The sequence below is a fragment of the Salvelinus alpinus genome, chromosome 8 (genome assembly GCF_045679555.1).
Source record: "Salvelinus alpinus chromosome 8, SLU_Salpinus.1, whole genome shotgun sequence".
Taxonomy (NCBI): domain Eukaryota; kingdom Metazoa; phylum Chordata; class Actinopteri; order Salmoniformes; family Salmonidae; genus Salvelinus; species Salvelinus alpinus.
Window position 1 is genome coordinate 62,163,228 of NC_092093.1, and position 25,585 is coordinate 62,188,812.

The window sequence follows — 25,585 nt, forward strand, 5'->3', positions numbered from 1 at the left end:
TCTCTCTCCCTCCCTCCCTGTCTCCTACTACGCTCTCTCTGCCTCCCTCTCTGTCTCCTACTACACTCTCTCTGCCTCCCTCTCTGTCTTCTACTACACTCTCTCTGCCTCCCTCCCTGTCTCCTACTACGCTCTCTCTGCTTCCTCTCTGTCTCCTACTACACTCTCTCTGCCTCCCTCTCTGTCTCCTACTACACTCTCTCTGCCTCCCTCCCTCCCTGTCTCCTACTACGCTCTCTCTGCCTCCCTCCCTCCCTGTCTCCTACTACACTCTTTCTGCCTCCCTCCCTCCCTGTCTCCTACTACACTCTCTCTGCCTCCCTCCCTGTCTCCTACTACGCTCTCTCTGCCTCCCTCTCTGTCTCCTACTACGCTCTCTCTGCTTCCTCTCTGTCTCCTACTACGCTCTCTCTGCCTCCCTCCCTCCCTGTCTCCTACTACACTCTCTCTGCCTCCCTCTCTGTCTCCTACTACACTCTCTCTCCCTCCCTCCCTGTCTCCTACTACGCTCTCTCTGCCTCCCTCTCTGTCTCCTACTACACTCTCTCTGCCTCCCTCTCTGTCTTCTACTACACTCTCTCTGCCTCCCTCCCTGTCTCCTACTACGCTCTCTCTGCTTCCTCTCTGTCTCCTACTACACTCTCTCTGCCTCCCTCTCTGTCTCCTACTACACTCTCTCTGCCTCCCTCCCTCCCTGTCTCCTACTACGCTCTCTCTGCCTCCCTCCCTCCCTGTCTCCTACTACACTCTTTCTGCCTCCCTCCCTCCCTGTCTCCTACTACACTCTCTCTCCCTCCCTCTCTGTCTCCTACTACACTCTCTCTGCCTCCCTCCCTCTCTGTCTCCTACTACGCTCTCTCTGCTTCCTCTCTGTCTCCTACTACACTCTCTCTGCCTCCCTCCCTCCCTGTCTCCTACTACACTCTCTCTGCCTCCCTCCCTGTCTCCTACTACGCTCTCTCTGCCTCCCTCTCTGTCTCCTACTACGCTCTCTCTGCCTCCCTCTCTGTCTCCTACTACGCTCTCTCTGCCTCCCTCTCTCTCAATTCAATTTCAATTTTAGGGCTTTATTGGCATGGGAAACATATGTTTACATTGCCAAAGCAAGTTAAATAGATAATAAACAAAAGTGAAAAAACAATACAAAACTAACAGTAAACACTACTCACAAAAGTTCCAAAAGAATAAAGACATTTCAAATGGCATATGTCATACAGTGTTGTAATGATGTGCAAATAGTTAAAGTACTCTCTCTCACCCTCTCTGCCTCCCTCATGCTCCCTCTCTGCCTCCCTCCCTCCCTCTCCCTCCCTCTCTGCTTCCCTCCCTCTCCCTCCCTCTCCCTCCCTCTCTGCTTCCCTCCTTCTCCCTCCCTCTCTCTCTCTCTGCCTCCCTCTCCCTCCCTCTCTCCCTCCCTCTCTTCCTCCCTCCCTCTCCCTCCCTCTCTCCCTCCCTCCCTCTCTGCTTCCCTCATGCTCCCTCCCTCAGCAGCAGTCCTACAGTACACGGTAGCAGGTCTTATGACACTGAGAGGACACCGTGGGCCTGGACTGCTCTCCACTGACAGTTGTCTATCTGTGCAACAAATGGCACATTCAATCAGGGGGCGGCAGTGACAGCCCCACTCCATAAATTCTGGGGTGCGCGCACACACACACACACAGACACACACACACACCCACACACACCAGCTAGCAGCACCTAAAACAGAGCCTGCAGTTATAATGCTGCCTTGCTCCACTCAAAAGTTATGTGCAGCTCTTTTTAAAGGTCTGTTAAGTTCAAGTGAGTTAACAGTCTAGTAGTTCACCAATGGACATTGACTGCCCATATCAGTACGCCGATGAATGGCAGAACAGCCTGTAAAAGCACTTTGTTTTATAAAGGCTGTTTTCAAATATGCTCTTATTTGTATACGGGGCATCCTCCAGACAGGAAGGCATTTTGATTCACCGGAGTTTGAATTGTAGAATTCACCGGAGTTTGAATTAGACCATGATGCCTAAACAGAGGCCAACATTTGTTGTTGAGGTTTTCACACATACGGTCCAGGACACATTTATCAAGCCAAGGACTGATAAATAATAGCCTACTAGAAATATTCTTTATAAAATGGTGGCACGCCACCAGTTGAGGCACACAGCATCTTGGGGGAGAATGAAGTGAAAATAGATGGGCTCAGTTCAACAACGTCCCCGGTGTTACAACAATACACTTGGGTGTGTTGCTCTCTCTTTCGCAAAACCACACCTTCACAGTCTTTCAGCACTTGAAATGCAGGAGGGAGGAGTGTTTGTGTGTGTGTGTGTGTGTGTGTGTGTGTGTGTGTGTGTGTGTGTGTGTGTGTGTGTGTGTGTGTGTGTGTGTGTGTGTGTGTGTGTGTGTGTGTGTGTGTGTGTGTGTGTGTGTGTGGGGGGGGGTGTGGGCTGCCTTCAGGCCTGCAAGTTCATACATGCTATACCTGGCTAAGCCTGGACTTAACACACACACACACACACACACACTCAAATACAGTACACACACATACTCAAACACACATACATACCGCAAGTCCCAGAGACAAGACTCACGCCCTCGTCACAACGAGTAACCCAACCCACCTGAAAATGTGTGTACATACGCACAACACAGAGAACATAAACAATAACACCCAAAGCATCTCCCAAGCCTACAGTCATCTCCCAACCATACAGTCATCTGGGTGAGCCTACAGTCATCTCCCAACCCTACAGTCATCTGGGTGAGCCTACAGTCATCTCCCAACCATACAGTCATCTGGGTGAGCCTACAGTCATCTCCCAACCCTACAGTCATCTGGGTGAGCCTACAGTCATCTCCCAACCATACAGTCATCTGGGTGAGCCTACAGTCATCTCCCAACCATACAGTCATCTGGGTGAGCCTACAGTCATCTCCCAACCCTACAGTCATCTGGGTGAGCCTACAGTCATCTCCCAACCCTACAGTCATCTGGGTGAGCCTACAGTCATCTCTGCTTGTATTGTGTACACAGTGGATGTGCTACTTCAGATATTTGCAGTCAGTCATTTCAGAAAAAAGCTGCTTGAAATGCGGCGAGCATCTCCACAAAAGTTTTGACGCTACGTGGTCTGGTCTATCGAGTTAAACAAGGCTTGCAGGCTTATTATTTTTCAAGTGTTTGAAATTGTGTATCCCTATGAGTAAGTGTTGCCCTAACCATAAGAACTGTAGCATAGAGTATCTGTCTGGGTTCCACCACGTCTGATGAGGAGACAGAACAGGAGAAACCACTGGAGGGGGGGTTCACCTAGCAGAGGGCCCAGACTCAGGCCCAGGCGGGAGGATACGCCTCTTCACAGCTCTCACCATAATGGGCCTCTTTGTACAGCCAAGAAGAATACACCCTTCATCTGGACTGGGGACTGAGGCTATCCCTCTCTCTCTCTCTCTGTCTCTTCCCACTCACACACAGACATCTACCGACCACACATGATTTGTGGCTGTCAAGACCTTTTCTTCCCTCCCCCTTGTAGAGGACTACCTCTGTGTGTGTGTGTGTGTGTGTGTGTGTGTGTGTGTGTGTGTGTGTGTGTGTGTGTGTGTGTGTGTGTGTGTGTGTGTGTGTGTGTGTGTGTGTGTGTGTGTGTGTGTGTGTGTAACACTAGATGGATCAGTTCAGCAGCGGTACCACCAGCTACTGTATCTATCTGTCCTTCTTCATGGATCACCATGCAGCGTGTCCCCTCCCTCCATCCATCCCCTAACCCCCATCCGCCTAAACCTAACCCCCCTCCCTCCATCCATCCCCTAACCCCCATCTGCCTAAACCTAACCCCCCTCCCTCCAACCCCTAACCCCCTCCCTCCAACCCCTAACCCCCTCCCTCCAACCCCTAACTCCCTCCCTCCAACCCCTAACCCCCTCCCTCTCCTTTCTTCGGTGTCACTCCTCTTGATGTTGCATGACATAACTCTCCACAGTGAGGATTCAGGCCAAAGTACAAGGCCACACAACATCAGCCAACTGTTTGCCGTCACCGGCTCGCAACCGCCCCCTGAGCTGCCCAGTATCTACGCCCCTCCCATCCACATGGGCACCGCCCCCCTTGCTTTCTGCCTCGGGCCAATCAGGGACTCCGCAGCCAGCTGTTTGCCCGGGCCGCACACGTGAATGACATTGGGCAGGTGGGGGGTGCTCTCGCAACTTTCACAACTCCGAGCAGCGTGGGGGGGGGGGGGGGTTATCCATGGAGCCTCCAGGGGTATGAGGCCGGCCGTGCAGCACAGCACCGCTCCTCTCAGCTACACTGAAACAACTCCGAGCAGCACCATCACACCATGTCCTGCCTGCCTCTCTCCCCCTTCTCCTCCACCCCTCTCCTCTACTACTCTCCTCTGAAATAAGAGTCACATTGTGTTTTTTTCCAGCGGCGCTGGGCTCTCTCTTCATGGGTTCTCTGCCTGCCTTACTGCCTGAGGACATGGGCTCCTACAAGGGAGTGATTCATCTGGAGGAAGGGATGTGATGAGGGTGGAGATGCTGTAACTTCACATAGAGCAGAGATTTTTGGGGGTCCCACAGAAAAATGTCCTCTCTCTCTCTGTCTCTCATGCCCATTGTCTATCTGTTAGCTCAAAGTAGGCAGTGATGGGGGGCTGTTGCATGTCAGACATTACTGAGAGCGGTAGAGCAGGATGGGTGAATGAGCAGAGCAAGACCTGGGAGTTTAAAAATACTCTCTGGGACTGAAAGTGTTAAAAGTCAACCCCACCCCCATGAAAAAGTGGGGGGGGGAGAATGGGCAGTAATGGCCAGTTACAAAGACAGTGAGCTCTGCTTCCCATGTGTTTAATAGTGATACTGGACAGCTAGCGTCGCTTGCTAGCATCTAGGAGACTCCTCCTTTGAAGCCTGCCTCTCAAGGCTCCGAGCAAAGTGCCTCCTCGTCGAACACGGCCTGATAAAAAAAAGTTAATGTTTACTGGGATAGAAGTGCTGGCTTAGGGAGTGCCAGAAGGATAAACTTTGACTAAATTTAGATGATTCTCTTTGTGAACTAGGCCTACTTCTCTCTGAAGCAAATCTTGGGCTTCTGACTGTCACCAGTTTATTTCCCTCGTCTTCTGACAACAATTCCCCTAATGCTGCACACAGTGCTTATCATAATTATGAAAACCTGAAACAACATCCAGTATCCACCATTTCCTGTTCAGGGGAAGTCCAAAAGACTTTGCAGTCTTGTGGGATGGCCCATTTCCTCAGCAAAGGATGAAATGAGAAGGGACAGGGATTATTTCCCCCCTCTGAGTTCTATTTATCCCTGACACCGTCCCTCCATCCTCTCAAAATGCCTCTGGTGGCATGCTATTCTACTTAGTCAGGCCTCACTAAAGGCATCTCAACCAGCATACACTTTTAGAATATGATAGAGTCAGGATTCATAAAAACTAAAACATCGCACTGAAAGTACAGCTGTGAGAAACAAACTAACTTTGTCATCTTACAGGAGGTAAGTATTAAGGTCTTATTCTTGACAAATGTTTAAATCAACTAATGCTAACTCAGCAAGTCCCCAAAAAAATCTATGACAAAACAAACCAAATGGCAGTGCAGACGTATGCTAATCCCATTCCTTAGGGGTCTTTAATTGTCATCATTTGAGTCTATCTTCACTCTGAGCAGTCTCCAGTAGTGTCAATAGAGGGCTCAATAAGCATAGCACTTGTCTCTGGGGCCTTGCTGCACTGTTACAGTCTTCAACACTGGGGGCTGACCTTGCTCCGGAACAGATAAGAACAGTGTCGAAGTGGAGACAGATCTAGACAGATCTCCACTCTGGAACAGATAAGAACAGTGTCGAAGTGGAGACAGATCTAGACAGATCTCCACTCTGGAACAGATAAGAACAGTGTCGAAGTGGAGACAGATCTAGACAGATCTCCACTCTGGAACAGATAAGAACAGTGTCGAAGTGGAGACAGATCTAGACAGATCTCCACTCTGGAACAGATAAGAACAGTGTCGAAGTGGAGACAGATCTAGACAGATCTCCACTCTGGAACAGATAAGAACAGTGTCGAAGTGGAGACAGATCTAGACAGATCTCCACTCTGGAACAGATAAGAACAGTGTCGAAGTGGAGACAGATCTAGACAGATCTCCACTCTGGAACAGATAAGAACAGTGTCGAAGTGGAGACAGATCTAGACAGATCTCCACTCTGGAACAGCATCATCTTCCAGGGACGGTCTTGAGGGCTGAGGTTATAGTTGGGATGTTTCGTGGTTTCGCAGTTCACCTTTCTGCAGTATTTGGTGACAAACAGGCAAAGTGTTTGTAGGTAGACGTAGTATGGAAGAATGAATGATGGAGAAAGATTCAACTGGCCACTGGAAAAGATTGTTTTCCATTATCCTCATGCATCTCAAAGTCCCAAAGCCTGTTCAATACCTAGTAGAGGAGGGAGTGCACTCTGCTCCGTTGCAAGTAGTTACATAAAGGGGTCAAAGTCTTCTCTTTTGTTCCGATGCTGCTGCTCTTTCGAAAGGGACCCTTAACCTGGTTTTCACCTGCTTACTAATGCCTGCTGGAGCTGGGAAAGATGTTTAATGTTCTCCTTGGATGGGGTTTATAATTCTTTCCACTCTGGTGTACCTGGGGGGGTGCGACCTTTAACCAGACTGACTGTCTGGTTAATGATAATGATTATAATGCCCCTTTGAAGGAGGCGCCGCGAACTTGCACCAAGGCGAGGATGCTGGAATGAGCACAGCTCAGGAGAGTGGTGGGGGGAAGGGGGAGGATGATATAGGGTCTGACAAATAACTTTGCTGGTGATACTTTGACCAACAGAATATTTTCACCCAAGTTAAAACTAACTTTTGCTCAAGGGGGGGACCTAAAAAGTTTATCACAGACGTGTTATTTTTAGGAGAGAGAAAACATTCCCCTGGGTGGTTGAAAGGGTTAACTGTGGGGGCAGAGGTGGTCCTGTGTTGTTGCGTGGGTGTGTATGCCTGCTGTGAGATGGGTGGCGGCTGTGCAGCCTGTATGCATCACCGGTGTTGTTTGGGCAGGGTTTAAGGTAGGTCCCTCCATTGTTTGGGAGCTGCTCCTGTTGTGGGGGGTAGGGGGAGAAAAGGCCAGGTTTCAACCCAGAGAAAGGGCCGTGTTTCTGTCTTTGTGTGCCCTGCCTCCGGGGCTTGTCAAGAGAGAGCCTGGTCTATCCCATCAACTCTACTCCCAAGGGAAAGCTGGAGAGGAGGATTGCTAAGGGTGTTGGAGATGGGAGGTGGGGGAAGGATGACAGTGGCGTTAACTTCAGCTCAACTGAGCAGACACACCTACCCACCCTCTTCCTCTCTTCTCCATCCCCCAACTAAGCACCCACCCGCTCCTCTCTTCTCCATCCCCCAACTAAGCACCCACCCTCTCCCTCTCTTCTCCATCCCCCAACTAAGCACCCACCCTCTCCCTCTCTTCTCCATCCCCCAACTAAGCACCCACCCTCTTCCTCTCTTCTCCATCCCCCAACTAAGCACCCACCCTCTTCCTCTCTTCTCCATCCCCCAACTAAGCACCCACCCTCTTCCTCTCTTCTCCATCCCCCAACTAAGCACCCACCCGCTCCCTCTCTTCTCCATCCCCCAACTAAGCACCCACCCTCTCCCTCTCTTCTCCATCCCCCAACTAAGCACCCACCCTCTCCCTCTCTTCTCCATCCCCCAACTAAGCACCCACCCTCTCCCTCTCTTCTCCATCCCCCAACTAAGCACCCACCCTCTCCCTCTCTTCTCCATCCCCAAACTAAGCACCCACCCTCTCCCTCTCTTCTCCATCCCCCAACTAAGCACCCACCCTCTCCCTCTCTTCTCCATCCCCCAACTAAGCACCCACCCTCTCCCTCTCTTCTCCATCCCCCAACTAAGCACCCACCCTCTTCCTCTCTTCTCCATCCCCCAACTAAGCACCCACCCTCTCCCTCTCTTCTCCATCCCCCAACTAAGCACCCACCCTCTCCCTCTCTTCTCCATCCCCCAACTAAGCACCCACCCTCTCCCTCTCTTCTCCATCCCCCAACTAAGCACCCACCCTCTCCCTCTCTTCTCCATCCCCCAACTAAGCACCCACCCTCTCCCTCTCTTCTCCATCCCCCAACTAAGCACCCACCCTCTCCCTCTCTTCTCCATCCCCCAACTAAGCACCCACCCTCTCCCTCTCTTCTCCATCCCCCAACTAAGCACCCACCCTCTCCCTCTCTTCTCCATCCCCCAACTAAGCACCCACCCTCTCCCTCTCTTCTCCATCCCCCAACTAAGCACCCACCCTCTCCCTCTCTTCTCCATCCCCCAACTAAGCACCCACCCTCTCCCTCTCTTCTCCATCCCCCAACTAAGCACCCACCCTCTCCCTCTCTTCTCCATCCCCCAACTAAGCACCCACCCTCTCCCTCTCTTCTCCATCCCCCAACTAAGCACCCACCCTCTCCCTCTCTTCTCCATCCCCCAACTAAGCAGGACTCAGGACATAGGAGGTATTTTGGAAACAGTGGGAATCTTTATCCATTGTCCAATCTTAAAGTTGGCTCTAAACAAAACATTTAATCTGATCAGTGAATTTTTCTTTTCATGACAGTGTTTTCTTCTGTGATGTAAGAGAGAAGCAGGTAGGGAGGGGTTGAGCTATAACAGGGTTCCCAACTGGACCACAAGTATTCATAGCAGAAAATATATACAGAATATGTTTTTTAATTTTCATTGTTGGACATAAAAGACCGGGAAATCAGCTCCAAGTAATTTCAATTTTGGAAATCTGTTCCTAAGTATTCCCACGCATAATAGAGAAACACGTGATCGTATACAAATGTAAGCAAGGTTTGAAATGATTTTATTTTAGTGAAATATTTTATCTGTTTGGGCTTCTTGCGGTGAATTTGCAGTCTACAAATTTTTTGCAATTATACTGAACAAAAACATAAACGCAACAGGTAAAGTGTTGGTCCCATGGTTCATAAGCTGAAATAAAATATTCCCACAACTTTACATACACACAAAATGCTTATTTCTATCAAATTTTGTGCACAAATTTGTTTATATCCATGTTAGTGAGCATTTTTCCTTTATCAATATAATCCATCCACCTGACAGGTGTGGCATATCAAGAAGCAGATTAAACAGCATGATCATTACACAGGTGCACCTTGTGCTGCGGACAATAAAAAGCCACTCTAAATGTGCAGTTTTGTCACACAACACAATGCCACAGATGTCTCAAGTTTTGGAGCGTGTAACTGACTGCCAGAGCTGTTACCAGAGAATTGAATGTTAATTTCTCTACCATAAGCCGCATCCAAAGTCATTTTAGAGAACTTGGCAGTACGTCCAACTGGCCTCAAAACCACAGACCTAGTGTACCACGGTAGCCTAGCACCTCCACATCCGGCTTCTTCACCTGCGGGGTCATCTGAGACCAGCCACCCGGACAGCTGATGAAACTGATGAAACTGAGTGTTTCTGTCTGTAATAAAAATAAATCTGATTGACTGGGCCTTGCTCCCCAGTGGGTGGGCCAGTCTCCTAAGTGGGTGGGCCTATGACCTCCCAGGCCCACCCATGGCCTGCCCTGACATGTGAAATCCATAGATTAGGGCCTAATGAATTTATTTCAATGGACTGATTTCCTTATATGAACTATAACTCAGTAAAATCGTTGACATTGTTGCATGTTTGGTTTATATTTTTGTTCAGTATATTTTACGGCCCCCCAAACATCCGCCGAAGAAGGAAAGAAAATTGGCTAGTGGCTGACTCTAGTTGATGATCCAATCCCTGCCCTATAACCTGATGTGAGAGAGAAGCAGGCAGGGAGGGTTTGAGACATAACCGGTGTGGTCCAGTGTGGAACTGCATGACACAGTGTTACGTGTGTAACCAGCGTCACAGAGATTACCCCATCTTGTAAAATCAGTGGTTTGTCTGCGTCTCACGGCTGATGATATTAGCATGTCTAGGAACGGGAGGGAACTTCAAAAGAAAAATGGAAACTCAAAACACGAGTCCATCCAGTCAGTGAGAATGAAAGTTACACTTTTTTCTCTCCTGAAAACAAGATGGATTTTTTTTTAAAGGAAAAAGTCAACAGTCAACTTCTGGACATCCTCCAAACAAACAACAAATTAGGCCACTATTCACATAAAGAATGAGTAGGCATTTAGACAAATAATGTGTTGGTTGATGTAGGCCTAGTTGAAAACTACTTAAAAGTGCTGAATCATTTCAAACAGGAAGACCAAGGAGTTTATCCTATGTTGTCATGCAGACAGAGAGAGAGAGGGGGGGGGGGAGACTTAATTGAACCTTATCAGTAGAGTGGAGCCCCCAATCCCTACCCCCCTCCCACTCCTGTCTCCTCCTACACTAGGACCTCTCCCACCCCCCTCCCCCACCTCTCACGCAGCTTTGCTACGGGATGCTTTCTACGGTGTGTGTGTGTGTGTGTGTGTGTGTGTGTGTGTGTGTGTGTGTGTGTGTGTGTGTGTGTGTGTGTGTGTGTGTGTGTGTGTGTGTGTGAAGGTGTCTGTGTGTGAAGGTGTCTGTGTGTGAAGGTGTCTGTGTGTGGGGGGGGTGTGTATTTTCGTGGCCAAGGAGGAGCGACAAGCAACAGGTCTGGGGGCCTGTGCACTGGTCTCTATGGAGATGAGGTGTGTCCTGTGTGTTTGTAGAACAAACAATGGTACCTGATGAGGGGGAGGACGCCTAGTGTGTGTGTGTAAGGTGGTGACCACATCATATACACTGAGGGAATGGGAAAAGGAAGTGGTGGCTCAGTGTTTCTTCCAAGGATGCCCTTTTGAAAAGGCATTACGCGGGGCCAACCTAGCCGGATTAATAGGGATTACCACGGTAGAGTTGGGTTTAACAATTCAAATGCAAAGGAAATGTGATTATTGTCGTGCAATTATATTCTAAAAAGGTCCTATACACCAGAAACCAAGGTGTACAGAAGAACAAAGTTTAGGCCTACTCGAGGTTTGGAAGTGTTGGCTAAAAGTAACACACAGTAGAAAAATATGAAACTGCAGGAAATGGCTCGGGTCTACGTTCAGGATGAAGCCTCTGAAAGCTATTAGCATGTCGGCCACCCATTGGCACAGTCACCTCTGACATCACTGGCAACATTTCCCAGCATGCACTACTCAGGTGGGGTGTCATTAGAGCAGCTCATCCTTCTATATTTACTGTCTCCGCGTGGCTAACAGACCGTCTGAGATAGACAGACTAACTATCTAACAGAGTCCTCTCTCGATAAACAATTCCAAATGTGTCCCTCAAAAGCGTCAGATGGGGAAAATCTACCGTACCTAGCCGGGGGCAGGGGCAAGGTATGGACTAACGGGGCAGGAGGACCGAAGGAGGCAACCTACTGTGTAGTAGGACTAGGCTGTGTCCGTCCAGGCATCTCTCTCTAGTCCTGCAGACATACCAATCACCAACCAGTACCAACGTTTGGTTGTTTTATGGTTCTTGAACGGATGTCACTTATTCTAAGTCCATCCATTTGAATACTTTTCTCTACACACCTATTTACATTCTGAAAACACAATATTAGGTGGCATTAAAAAAGACAGTTTGCCTGAATATTTACCTCCACAGGTTCAAAAACTTTTATTTGCGGTAACTTCAATCTGGCTATGTGTTGATAAAATCAACATAACTTAAGTATGTTATATTTTCATGTTCTCTTCTCTTCCCAGCTCTCTCTCTCACACACACAAAACTGGTTGGACCATGCTGTTGCCTTATGCACTTTTTTTCCTCTCCCTCTGTTCCTCCCTCCCTCCTCCCTCCCCTGTCTAGCTCCAGTGAGCAACAAGTGCTGCCTGTGAGTACCACCCCCTCCCCCCCTCCCCCCTCCCCCTCCAACCTCCAGAAGCTATCTCAAATCCTCAGCCTGCGAGCAACTGCCAGCTGACAAAACTGTTTAGTCAGCATGAAAGACAGGGAGGGAGGGAGCGATGTGGGGCTAGACGAGAGAGATGTAGAGAGAGTGTGAGAGAGAGATGTAGAGACAGAGCAAGGAGGCAGAAAAGGGAGAGAGGGAAGTAGAGACAGAGCAAGGAGGAAGAAAAGGGAGGAGGAAAAGGGTGAGAGAGAGCAAGAGCGGGAGACATTCTTACTGCGCACTCTCCATTCAGCCTCCCTTTTTCCTCTCCATCTCCCCCCTCTCTCTCTCGACATAGCATTAACCCTTTCCTCTCCATCTCCCCCCTCTCTCTCTCTCTCTCGACATAGCATTAACCCTTTCCTCTCCATCTCCCCCCCCCTCTCTCTCTCGACATAGCATTAACCCTTTCCTCTCCAAGACAGCCAACACAGTTTAGAGATGGCTGCTCGCAGAGGCTAAAAGTAACACTCAAACCACAGCTAGAAAGACAATCCACTCCATGGAAGGAGTATTTTGTGAGTAAACAGAGGACAATGGAACCGTATAAAGATTCCCCTACCTCCACTACAACTCAAATAAAGTATTGTAAACACAACAACAAGACTTAAAACTTTATGTCTCATCCATACGATGGAGCGAGTTGCTTGGAAACAGGCTGACTTAGGAGAGGAGGGGACAACTCTGGAGAGCGGAGCCATTGTTGTTCCACTTCCTCCATCTCTTCCCCCACCACTTCGGAGAGGAGGCAGTTTCACTTCCTGTCTCCCCCATGCTTCACCCCTCCTCACCCCAGGTGCTGCTGCAGCCTCCATTTTCTAGCCTCTCTCTCCCTCTCCTCTCCCCTCCCAATTGTGGCATTCTTTCACATCAGTGGCACAGCCGTCAAGTTAGACTTTGAACCCGAGGTAAATACCTGCTTTATTTGCAGCCTGTGCTGGAGGCTGGTGGTGGCCTGTGTGGCTGGGAAGGTGGTGTGTGTGTGTGTGGGGGGGGGGGGGGGGCAACAACATGTATAGTGACAACTCAGAGCTGTGCATAGGGATAAAGGACACGAAAGGCTCTGCACTGAGACAGGGCCGACATCACCCTGGTGCAGCGCTCCCGCTCTCCCTGCAGCTTATCAGTTAGACCCTGAACACACCCTGTGAGATGGATGACTTGGCCAATATTAACAACACACTTCTGTGGGCTGAGGAGAAAGAGGAGAACTATAGGACAATAAAGGTTCTACTTGGTTGTTATGGCAAGCGATGCTGGTAAAATAGGTCACTCATTTCCCATAACAAATAAAAACATCCATTCATCCAACCAAGATCATGTTCACCAATGTAGGACGGATGGCATGGATTTTCTAGTAGTTGGTTGAAGGAGTTGTCCTGGCAGCAATCAATTAATCCAATTGTTCCCGAATCCAACAACGTGATGCAATAGTACCTTGAGAGACAGGCCCCTAAACATTAGGACCTACTTTGCACATTAGCTGTGCAGCCAAGTGTCGCCTATAAAAAGCCAGTGGTATTAATCTAGATTTGGGGCTTCTACCACAAATGTGTGACTGTGCCTACAAATACCATTGAGCCTCACTACTAGGCCTATATTTACACTGGGTCCTAGACCACAGGCAGAGTATAGCAGGGCTAACTAAGGACTCATCCCAGGGACATGTTGTAATGTCTACTGTAAGGTCCCTCCGTGTGTGTTGGTTAGTTGCAGCTTACATTCACACACCTGTAAAAGAACTCCATCCCTTACTCGGTCCCAATGAAAAGCTCAGTTTAAAGCGGCCTACGTGCACACAATGGAAGCACCGACACTGTCCTACTTAGCTGTTCCGTCCACTTCTCAAATTTCCGCCATCTCACTTGGCTGTGTTACCGCATCCTCATCAAAGCACCCACACGTACCTTGAGCCTCATTCCATCAAGACATCAATAATGTTGGGTATGCCGCACATATTACAAGATGCAATACAGCATGTGTAGCCTAAATGAAATGTGTGCATTCTCACTTTTAAACATGGAGTTAATGCTTAGTAACAACTGCATAATCAAAGAGGAAAATGTAACTAAGATAAACCCCCCATAAAAAATACAAAATAAACATGTTATAAATTACTTCAATTTGCCATGTAGCATTTAGGAGTAACATACATTTGCGGTTGTAAGTCCTGAGCAAGGAAGGCTCGGGAGGAGGAGGGGTGAGGTGACACAGCGAGGCCGAACCCCAAGCTTGGATTCCATTTTGGAAACCATCTTCCTCAGGTTCCCTCTTTCCTCCCTCCTCTTACATCTACAAGTAGAGTCCCTATATCCCCTCCACGCCCTGCCGGCCGCGGGATGGAACCTAATCTTATCTAAAAAAGGCGGGTTAAAAATAGCCCTGGGAGCCAAAGGGGAGCCAAAGGGCCAGCCCATCTGTACCCTTGGGGAAACCACAACCCATCTCCATCAGGAAGAAAGGTAAGAAGAAGAAGAGTCTTCATTTTTACATTTTGACCCGAGACCTTCAGTGTGTTCTGGGTGGTTCGCCCCATACATCCCCCTCCTATTCCATTGATTTAGCCTCAGTGAACAACAACCGGTTAACAGCTAAATGAGAGGCGAGAAAGACGAGGGGGAGCCAGTGAGGACCTAATACCAATGCTCTGCATTGTTGAAGGGACTTGCCTGTCGGCTTGCCATCGGGGGACACTGTGTTTAAGTCGGTGTCTTTAGAGGATGGATGGGGTCTTATTAGGCTAAATGGCAGGCTAATGAGAGCATAAGGACCCAAGGGGGTTGAAGGCTCTTAATTACCTCCCTCCGCATCCTCGTCTGGCCCAAATCTCAATGGGAGGAACGTTGATCAACTGACTTTTCGTCAAAGAACATATAAGATTAAATGATTCTCCTTTTAGTTCATCCAAACTCCTAACAACTTGTGTTGTCATTTTAGTGATGCTACAGAATGCCCCGTTTCACATCTGGACATAATCAAATGTTTAGTTGAAAGCTTAATCATTTCCTTGAGTAGCATATTTGTTTGAATTATTTTACCAGCCCATATATAATGACATTGTTATTATTAAAACCATTTAGGCCTAAGAAAAAACAAACAAACAAAAATCATTACATTAAAGACATAGGCATGGCTATGTTTTAACTATCACATCGAATTGCAGAGACGAAACAACACAAGATGGCAGGAAGTCAAACAATTGCCATTTTTAACTAGGAGAGTAAGACAGAGAGTAAGATCTTACTTGAGTGAGATCCAAGTACAACCAACAACTTAAACCAGAAATATCCATTTAGACTTCTGAGGCGTGTAACCAGGCTACAACTGGTCCACATTATATTAAACATCATTTTTGCACTCGGAGCATCCCACATCAAGAATTGAAAACTGTTCAAAGTGACTTCCTTGTATAAACTGAGACCCATAGCTAGTCTATTTTGTCAACACACTAGAGTCATGAGTACCAATAATGCAGTGGATTTGGAGACCTTGTGGAGGGTGGAGAGCTGAGGACATACAAAGGGGACATCCTCTACTAACGTGTGGTTCCATGTTGATCAACTATCTCTAGGCTCAGAATTCAATAGAAAATAGCTGGTCAAATTAAACTGTTCATCATTTATTTATTCAACCACAGCATTTATATAATGTCCTCCAAACAGAGCGTGATCATTTGAGGGATGATTACATTATTATTTAAAAAAAACTTAACTGTCTTCTTGGCAGTGCAAGAGCATCTTCCTCTTATCCAGTCTACTATTTCATATGCATGCCCTCACTTTACTACCGCACATTTAACCTTCCAGTAGTCTATTTCTTCATCTCAAATTCACCTAACATCTTTGTTAGAGAGTACTGAATTGGATGTTGAATTTCCCTGACTGCGTTTGATCCGACTGTCGCCGTAGGCCTACTCGTCTACAGTGTAGAATTTCGTAATGGAATGCGAACTGCTCATCCGGATCGGCACTCTCCTCCCTGTCTCCTTCCAAGTGGTCAGAGAGCTCGAGAGAAGAGGAACATCGACCAGCAGGCTCCAAAACCGTGTTGCTTCTATTTTCAACCACCGACAAAATAGTCGACAGTGCAAATATCAACAGGTCATCTCTCCATCGCCAGACAACATGGTGTCAACAAAACAACAATGTAGACACAAAGTTACACTTTTACCCACTGCTGTTCTATGCGCACAGCAGTCGGCGAGACCAAGGGACGAAGGAAAAAATAAGAAAAATGCCTAGCAACCATTATCTAACCAGGTCGCGCTGCGTTGCAGTTCCCCAAGAGAGTGAAACGCATCAATTCATCACTTTTGAGCGTCTAAAAGAGCTCAAAATAAAAAAAAATACCCATGAATGATCCCAAATAAACATTGTACACATCAACCATGCATTTTGCATCATTCTCGTTGTAGAGGATGCTAAATACATTTTCATAAAGTCGATTATAATAATTAAAGAATGTAAAAAAGTGAGAAATACTGATAGAGGTGTTTATTCTCGTAATGATGAATGAGGAAAACTATAGACTAGTAGGATAACACGCTTCATGATGAGTAGGAAGAACTGCTTCGGTTTATTTAATAAACAATTAAAGATAGAATCGTGTCGAATCATTGCATTGTAACATTTTAACATACAGACTACTGTTGAAAAACAAATAAGTTTCGTAAACGTCTCGGCAAGGTCAAAATGTAGCTAGCTATACCGACACATGGCCACTAAGCTGTAGCTAGGCTTCGATCAAAGTGCACTGAAGATATGGATGCTCGAGTGCAGCAACAGGCGGCTATTTAGCTAGCAGACTTTGAACCTCCTCGAGCCCCCATCATTAAAAACACTTTACCGAGGGGGGAAGTCAGAACTCCAACACTTAATGTTGATTTGAAGAGGGAATGAGTAGCTAACTAAACATCGCTGGTTACAAATAATAATATAAGGAAGAGACATTCCACCGCTCAGGCGTTCTAAACGTGGATGAGCATCAGGTCCTTAGCGAAAGTAGGAAGCAACTGGGAGTTGCGAAAACTATCCTATCCACATCTCTTTTCGAACTTTAACAACTTTATGTCACAACAACAGTAAACTTCGCCAAACACTCAATTAACAGCGCATATCGACTAAACCAGACAAATAAGGCAGACTTAAGAGAATAAGCCGAGGAGCTAGGTACTTACGTTCGACTTTGTTGGGGTTGGGCTGCTTGCGCCGAGACATACTGATGATGGTGATGAGGGGCTAAGAAAAAAAAAGAAGCTGCAAAGTTGTTCCGGAGAGGAATCAAAATGGCGTTACTGAGGATGTGCAAAGTTAGACAACTTTGTTCCCCTCTCTTTCTTCCAAATTCCTAAAGAGGAAGAAAGAGTTGAGAGACGAGAGGAAAACACTTATTTCGCTTTCCTCTCTGGCCGTCCCCAAAGCGCTGCTCTATCCTCTCCCCTAAACCTGATAAGTAAGACGCATCACGTGTTGCTCCTGCTAGTCTCCAAGGGGACGTGTTACTGAGGCTGCTGCCACTAGATTTGAGCCAGTAAGCATCTCTACAGGAGGGGTCTCAAAAGAGCAAAACGTTTTATCGAGCGGCGTGGTACCAATGACTGCGTGGTACCCTCAACATAAAACTCTGAGAGAGGAAGTGCACGCGGAGGAAACTCAAGCCCCTTAAAGTTCTAGAACTTGGTTGTTGATCTACATTTACACACCTATCATTTAAAAATGAGTGTGATGATTAAATTATGTTTAAGTAGATACAGGACGCAGTGATGGATTTACAAGCAACCAGTATTTAACTAGTTTCAATAGTTGCATTTAGTTTCAACTGGTGCCTGCGTACTCCCACATTCCTCCAAGCCCTCATCTCTGGATACAGACCCCTCCCCGCGCCTATGCTCATCAACCACTGGCCGAGAAGCATTTCCCTCCCCTCTATGCAACTCAGCTGGTAGGAGCCTACGAAGCCCTGATTCACACTGTCTGGGCCACATTGAGATAGAATCAAATATTTAGCTACATTGCTAGTATTTCCAGTATTTCCAACTTTTCTAGCATTTTGTGTAATTATTATATCTAAGTTAGTCTAGACAAACTACTTTCATTAAGGACAAATGCACTGAAGAGTAAATGTGATATTTTGGTGGGTATGGGATAAGGATGGGATAAGGACAGCAATGGAGTTGGAAAGAGCACAAACAGATCTGGGACCAGGCTAAGACGATAGGCCTAGCCCAAAGAGAGATTAGTCATTGTGACTTCCTTCTGTTGATTAGATCCAACCTAAACTTCATTTGATTAGCAGTGTGTGACAATCACCACCATGTTTTGTCACACCACCATATTTGCGCTCCAACTCTCCTCCATAATTGCCAAACAAAAAGTGACGCTTTAGGAACGTTAATAAGGATGCTACATGGGCTGTCATTTGTTGACATCACATTATTCTCAGAGACACTTTGCAATTTGATCACTAAACATTCTAGTAAAGCTAAACTCTCTAGGCTTTGCATCCAGGTATGCCCAATAAACCCAACTGAATGGAAAAGACGGGCACCAAATAAAATAAGGAAATTAGATGGTGCTTATATTTCCTATAAGGCATATAGCTAGATCTACACTATGGCATGGGAAGTGGACTCATCTCAGTAGACCATTTCTGAGGTCTTAAAACATCTAGCAAACATCTGATTTTGGGAGTGAGAGCTTATTTGTATATCTAAAATCACAGAAGATACCTAACATATTTCACAAGGCTAAGTTAAAGAAAGATGGTCATTGGGGAGCTGTTCGATTTTAGGCTAAAATGTTTGTTACACAATGTGCATCAATTTTGGTTTATAAAAAACTATGCTGACCTGAGTGTTTAACACACACACACACACACACACACACACACACACACACACACACACACACACACACACACACACACACACACATCTGCTGTGCCATTCACTTATCTGAAGGAACTACTCACAGTATCAGCCTCATGAGCCTGAGATGAATAGTATTTACATTACACCACTAATCCAATCAATTGTTTTCTTTCAAATTCAAATCAAACTATTGACAAACAATTAGCACATTTAGTTTCAAGTTGCTGGGCATGCTTGCCTGATTCACAAACATGTTGGCTTTCCTCTAGGGTGATTCCACTCTTTGTTATCAAGTGCTTGCATGCTTAAAAAAAAGAAAATGTATACATCTAGGTTGCGCAAACGTTATGGTCTTCCATTAAAACACTCAAATAGGCATTTTAAAAAGACACCCAATTTCATCACTTTGACTTTCAAGAGACTGTAGCCTACATGGTGGTCAAAAAAGTAGTTTGTGTGCGCGCGCACGCGCGTATTTTAATTGGCAAAAGTGGCAGGGTGCCCATAGAGATCCCAATAAATGACCGATTCTGAGTGTGGCTTTCTGCTGTCACAAAACACAGCAAAATGAGTGTGATCTTATTTATTGAACGTAACCAAGGCTTCAACCCCGTTGCTAAGGAACAACCATCCCCACTTCGACAACAACAAAGGGTGGATTCCATCGTGTGTGAGGCGGCCACAGCATCGCACATTCTGTAAAACAAGTTCCAGACGGGTCTGAGCCGTGCGCGAGCGTATATCTGCAAAAGAGTCGAACAAGTTGATAACACTCGACGCATATGGGTCACCATGTTTGAACTTGAAGAACCAGGCCATTTAACGCTGGCCTACAAACTATAATTACACTGTATTTGACTATACACCTGTTGGTTGTTTGGGGGATGACAAGTACATGCTGCACTTACTCAATTGGCTGTGAACTGTCTGCCAAGTTTTTTTCTCCACCTATAGGGCCTATTTAACAATTTACAACTTTTTTGTCATTTTTTACACATTGTAGATGTGTTCTATAAATTGAGTTTGTGTTTAAAGAAAGTGTATGAATTACAGTAATTCGAGTTGTTAAACTAAGATGTTGGCCTGGCTGGCTCCAGCATGTGCTTGGATGAAAAATGCATAGATAAGGAAGGACGGGGAGTGGTGAAAAACCGGTTTCAGTTGGTGACAGAACAGATGACTTGTAGGTAACAGTTGTTTTCATTGCAGCCTGCATGGCACTGAAGCTGCATAGAGAGTAGGGCAACTTGTAAATGCTCTCTTTATAACTTGCAGATTCGGATACTGTGTTCCAAGGCGCAATATGCACAGACAAATGGTGTGCAAGCACTTATTTGTGGCAGTTTGATTACACATAAATCACAATTTGGTTATGTCTATAATATCCCTGTGCCCAAAGAGAAAGGTTACTGATTGAAGTGCATAGTCTACCTTAGTGGCAATTCATAAAAGAGCTTGGATGGAAGACATGGAAATTATACTCAGGAAAGGTGAAGAGAATAACAACAATTATAAGGGGCAACTAAATGTTAGCCACAAGTGCAAGAATGTCCTCTCCCTCTAACACCTCTTGTTAGGATTTTGCAGAAATGACAGGTCGTGTAATAGAGCTTGACTCACTCTTCCATGGAAGTCTCTTTGCCAACAGATGTTTTTTCAAAAACATTTCAAGAACTCTGATTTAATCCCATTGATTGAATCAGATCCACTACTCTACCCTGCACCTTAGACTGCTGCCCTATGTACAGTACATAATCATTGAACAATGGAAACTTTAATCATGTTTACATACTGTTTTACTACTTTATATGTACAGTGCCTTGGGAAAGTATTCAGACCTCTTGACTTTTTCCACATTTTGTTAGTTTACAGCCTTATTCTAAAATGGATTAAATGTTGTTGTTTTTTCATCATCAGTCTACACACAATACCCCATAATGACAAAGCAAAAATAGTTTTTTAGAATTTTTTGCTAATAAAAAAATACTGAAATATAACATTTACATAAGTACTCAGTATTTTGTTGAAAAACCTTTGGCAGTGAATACAGCCTAGAGTCTTCTTGGGTATGACTCTACAAGCTTGGCACACCTGTATTTGGGGAGTTTCTCCCATTCTTCTCTGCAGATCCTCTCAAGCTCTGTCAGGTCACTCAAGGACATTCAGAGACTTGTTCCAAAGCCATTCCTGCGTTGTCTTGACTTTGTGCTTAGGGTCATTGTCCTGTTGGAAGGTGAATGTTCTCCCCAGTCTGATGTCCTTAGAGCTCCGGAGCAAGTTTTCATCAAGGATCTCTCTGTACTTTGCTCCATTCATCTTTGCCTCGATCCTGACTAGTCTCCCAATCCCTGCCGCTGAAAAACATCCCCACAGCATGAATCTGCCATCACCATGCTTCATCCTAGGGATGGTGCCAGGTTTCCTCCACATGTGACGCTTGGCATTCAGGCCAAAGAGTTCAATCTTGGTTTCATCCATTGGTGTAAAATACTTAAGTAAAAATACTTTAAAGTAGTACTTAAGTCGTTTTTTGGGGTATCTGTACTTTACTTTACTATTTATATTTTTCACAACTTTTACTTCACTACATTCCTGAAGAAAATTATGTACTTTTACTCCATACATTTTACCTGACACCCAAACGTACTCGTCACATTTTGAATGCTTAGCAGGACAGGAAAATGGTCTAATTCACACACTTATCAAGAGAACATCCCTGGTCATCCCTACTGCCTCTGATCTGGCGGACTCACTAAAGACATGCTTTGTACAGTAAATGGTGTCTGAGTGTTGGAGCTTGAGTGTTTTGAGTGTTTTGATACTTAAGTATATTTTAGCGATGACATTTACTTTGATACTTAAGTATATTTAAAACCAAATACTTTTAGACTTTTACTCAAGTCGTTTTTTACTGTGTGACTTTCACTTTTACTTGAGTCATTTTCTATTAAGGTATCTTTACTTTTACTCAAGTATGACAATTGGGTACTTTTTCCACCACTGGTTTCATCAGACCAGAGAATCTTGTTTCTCATGGTATGAGAGTCTTTAGGTGCCTTTTGGCAAACTCCAAACGGCCTGTCATGTGTCTTTTACTGAGGAGTGGCTTCCGTCTGGCCACTCTACCATAAAGGCCTGATTGGTGAAGTGCTGCAGAGATGGTTGTCCTTCTGCAAGGTGCTCCCATCTCCACAGACGAACTCTAGAGCTCTGTCAGAGGGACCATCGGGTTCTTGGTCACCTCCCCGATAAAGGCCCTTCTCCCCCAATTGCTCAGTTTTGCCGGTCGGCCGGCTCTAAGAAGAGTCTTGGTGGTTCCAAACTTCTTCCATTTAAGAATGATAGAGGCCACTGTGTTCTTGGGGACCTTCAATGCTGCAGAAATGTTTTGGTACCCTTTCCCAGATCTGTGCCTCGACACAATCCTGTCTCGAAGCTCTACGGATAATTCCTTCAACCTCATGGCTTGGTTTTTGCTCTGACATGCACTGTCAACTGTGGGATCTTATATAGACAGGTGTGCCCCTTTCCAAATCATGTCCAATCAATTGAATTTACCACAGGTGGACTCCAATCAAGTTGTAGAAACATCTCAAAGTGTCAAGGGGTCTGAATACTTTCCGAAGGCACTGTATATAGTGTATTCTAGCCATGGCTCATCCTCTATAACTACTGATGTACACACTTTTTCTATTCATATACTGTCCATACTGTCTATACACTCCATTCACATACATATATATTTATTTATATTCTGGTCTCTGACATGTATTTATATTCCGGACTCTTACATTTATTTATATTCCGGACTCTGACATGTATTTATATTCCGGACTCTTACATTTATTTATATTCCGGACTCTTACATTTATTTATATTCCGGACACTGATATTGCTCGTTCTGATATGTCTTAATCTCTTGTTATTTCTTTCTTCTTCTTTCTTAAAAATGTTGTTTTTTACATTCGGATTATGTGTCTATTGTTTTGTATTGCTAAATATTGCTGCACTGTTGGAGCTAGAATCATAAGCATTTCACTGCACCTGCGAGAACATCTGCAAAGCTGTGAACACGACCAATACACTTTGATTTGATTTGATTTGAACCATGAATAGAAGTATTCTAATATCATCTAACCAACCAGGAACTAGGTGACAATGTCATTTTTATGTTTCTTGTCAGCTTGGTTTCTACTGGTTGAAGAGGTTTACAGTCCTTTGTTGACCCCAAATCACCACAATATCCTTTTGAAGACCCTGTCACCTGGGCAGTGTTCATTGGGCACCAAACGTATGTAAACGGAGTGAAACAGGGAGGGACTACCTAGACTTGTCTCTCTTCTCTCTTTTCTCTCTTCTCTTGGAGGACCTTAGCCCTAGGACCATGCCTCAGGACAACCTGTCCTGATGACTCCTTGCTGTCCCCAGTCCACCTGCTGTCCCCAGTCCACCCCAGTCCACCTGCTGCTGCTCCAGTTTCAACTGTTCTGCCTGCGGCTATGGAACCCTGACCTGTTCACCGGACATGCTACCTTGTCCCGGACCTGCTGTTTTTGACGCTCTCTCTCTACTGCACCTGCTGTCTCTAACTCTGAATTATCGGCTATGAAAAGCCAACTGACATTTACTCCTGAGGTACTGACCTGTTTCACCTTCTACAACCAAGGTGATTATTATTATTATTATTATTATTTGACCCTGCTGGTCATCTATAAATGTTTGAACATCTTGGCCATGTACTGTTATAATCTTCACCCGGCACAGCCAGAAGAGGACTGGCCACCCCTCAGAGCCTGGTTCCTCTCTAGGTTTCTTCCTAGGTTCCTGCCTTTCTAGGGAGTTTTTCCTAGCCACTACATCTGCATTGCTTGCTGTTTGGGGTTTTAGGCTGGGTTTCTGTATAGCACTTTGTGACATTGGCTGATGTAAAAAGGGCTTTATAAATTCATTTGATTGATTGATTGACTTGTCCAATAAGAAACACTCATTTTGCTTTTCATTTCTGTTTTCAAATGTTTTCCGTTGCGTGTCCTAATGACCACAACTCTGAATAAATATGAAACCTATGTTGCCTATGCTGACACTGTCCTGATATTAAGGGAAAAAACACTGACAAAAACGTTTCCAAGTTTGAACGGATAATAGCAGGGGCGCAACTTTGGTTTTAGAAGTGGGTGGGACATAATATATATATATTTTTTTTATTATCCAGTCAGATAAACACTCCAAACAGCCTACCCGACCACTCGGAGGCGTCCACATGGTCCTAAAGCACACAGTTGCCTCGTTTCGCATCACATTCCAAAGATAAAACTGAGGGGTACACAAAAATGCAATTTCAGAATGTGGGGGGGACATGTCCCCCCCTCGTCCCCAGTGAAAGTTGCGCCCCTGGATAGGGGAGGAGGAGAGAGAGAGAGAGAGAGAGAGAGAGAGAGAGAGAGAGAGAGAGAGAGAGAGAGAGAGAGAGAGAGAGAGAGAGAGAGAGAGAGGCAATGTAAGCATATGTTTCCCATGCCAATAAAGCCCCTTAAATTGAATTGAGATAGTAGGTGGTAACATGAAGCCTCCTTCAACCCTGTTAAAGGATCCAAATTGTTTGGAGTGCTCAAGTGCTTTGAGACCTGACCTGTACTGCAGTGTGGCTGTCTGTCCTACTAAAGGCTATGCCCAGAGGCCATCACACAGTCTGTGATGAAACAACCTTGGGATTTGTCACAACAGTAGCAGTAGAACCGCAGTTAATCATTGACCTGTTGCTAGTTGGTGTGTCATTGTGTGAGGTTGTTGCTGCATTTGTGTGGTTGGGTGGATCATGAGTCACTAAAATGGCGGGTAAATGAGGCTGGGCTGGAGCATAGAGATAGATAGAAGACTCTAGTGCTCAAAAGGGCAGTGCCATTGAGGACCAGGGGTTGGAACCGGTTCAGGGAACAGAACAGAAAAATAACCGACTTTTTAGAGGAACGGAAACAGAAACGCGAAAAAAAGTGATCTCTAGTGTTCAAGGAACAGAACAGTTATTTTCAAATCTTGAGAACCGGTTAATAACAATCTTTTCAGTTCAGAGCAATTTTTTCAGTCCCACAAAAAATCCCATCAAAGCGCCTATGCAAAGCACTCACTCTGTCACTCAGTGTCTGCCTGCCAGCTTTTTCTAGGCTAGTTAAGGATACTATTAGCAATCATGTTTCACATTGGATTTATTAACTACAAAAAGGTAAGACGTGTTTTGAATTATGGTGCCGCTGCACACACAAGCTTGTTATTAGCTCTGGTCCAGGGTGTTGAGCCAACGTTCAGACATTCAATGTTCCTCCATATTAGCCACTCCTCCATAGATAACTAGACAATTATATACTATGTAATTCAGTGAAGTAGGAATGATAGGCCTACTACTAATAACCTAAACACTTCAATCCAAGCCTCCTCCATGTCTACCCCTGTCTCTCGCTCTCTCCCCACTCGCAAAATTTCAGTCTCAACGCACACCCTACACTTGTCCATCCATTAAGCACGTAAACAATTAGCTAGCCCGGTGTAGTGATACTGATGGTTTGTTGAGGACTATCAGCATTTTGAAATAGTCAACTGGGTGGGACTTCCTATGGCTTAAGGAAGGATCACATAATTCTATTCAGGTTGTCAAGAGGGATCAGCCAATGAATTATACTCATGAGCAAACATTCCATATCTGCAGGTGGCAGTAAATCGCAGAGCTTGGCTTTATACCGGTTCAAACAAAACACTCCAGGGGGCAGTATGCATCCTTTCAGTTTGTTTACCAACTCATAG

General features: G+C 45.7%; 1 protein-coding gene across 3 annotated transcripts in view; it reads right to left on the reverse strand.

The window, feature by feature from the left end:
- The window catches only part of LOC139583396 (ras-responsive element-binding protein 1-like), a 67,404-nt gene extending 49,691 nt beyond the window's left edge, over positions 1-17,713 (reverse strand). For all 3 annotated transcript variants that reach the window (XM_071414436.1, XM_071414435.1, XM_071414438.1), the window contains exon 1: positions 17,099-17,713. In XM_071414436.1, the coding sequence (XP_071270537.1) occupies positions 17,099-17,138 (40 nt within the window). In that variant the 5' untranslated portion in view covers positions 17,139-17,713. The remainder of the gene's footprint in view (positions 1-17,098) is intronic.
- Between the last annotated feature and the right edge of the window lie 7,872 nt (positions 17,714-25,585).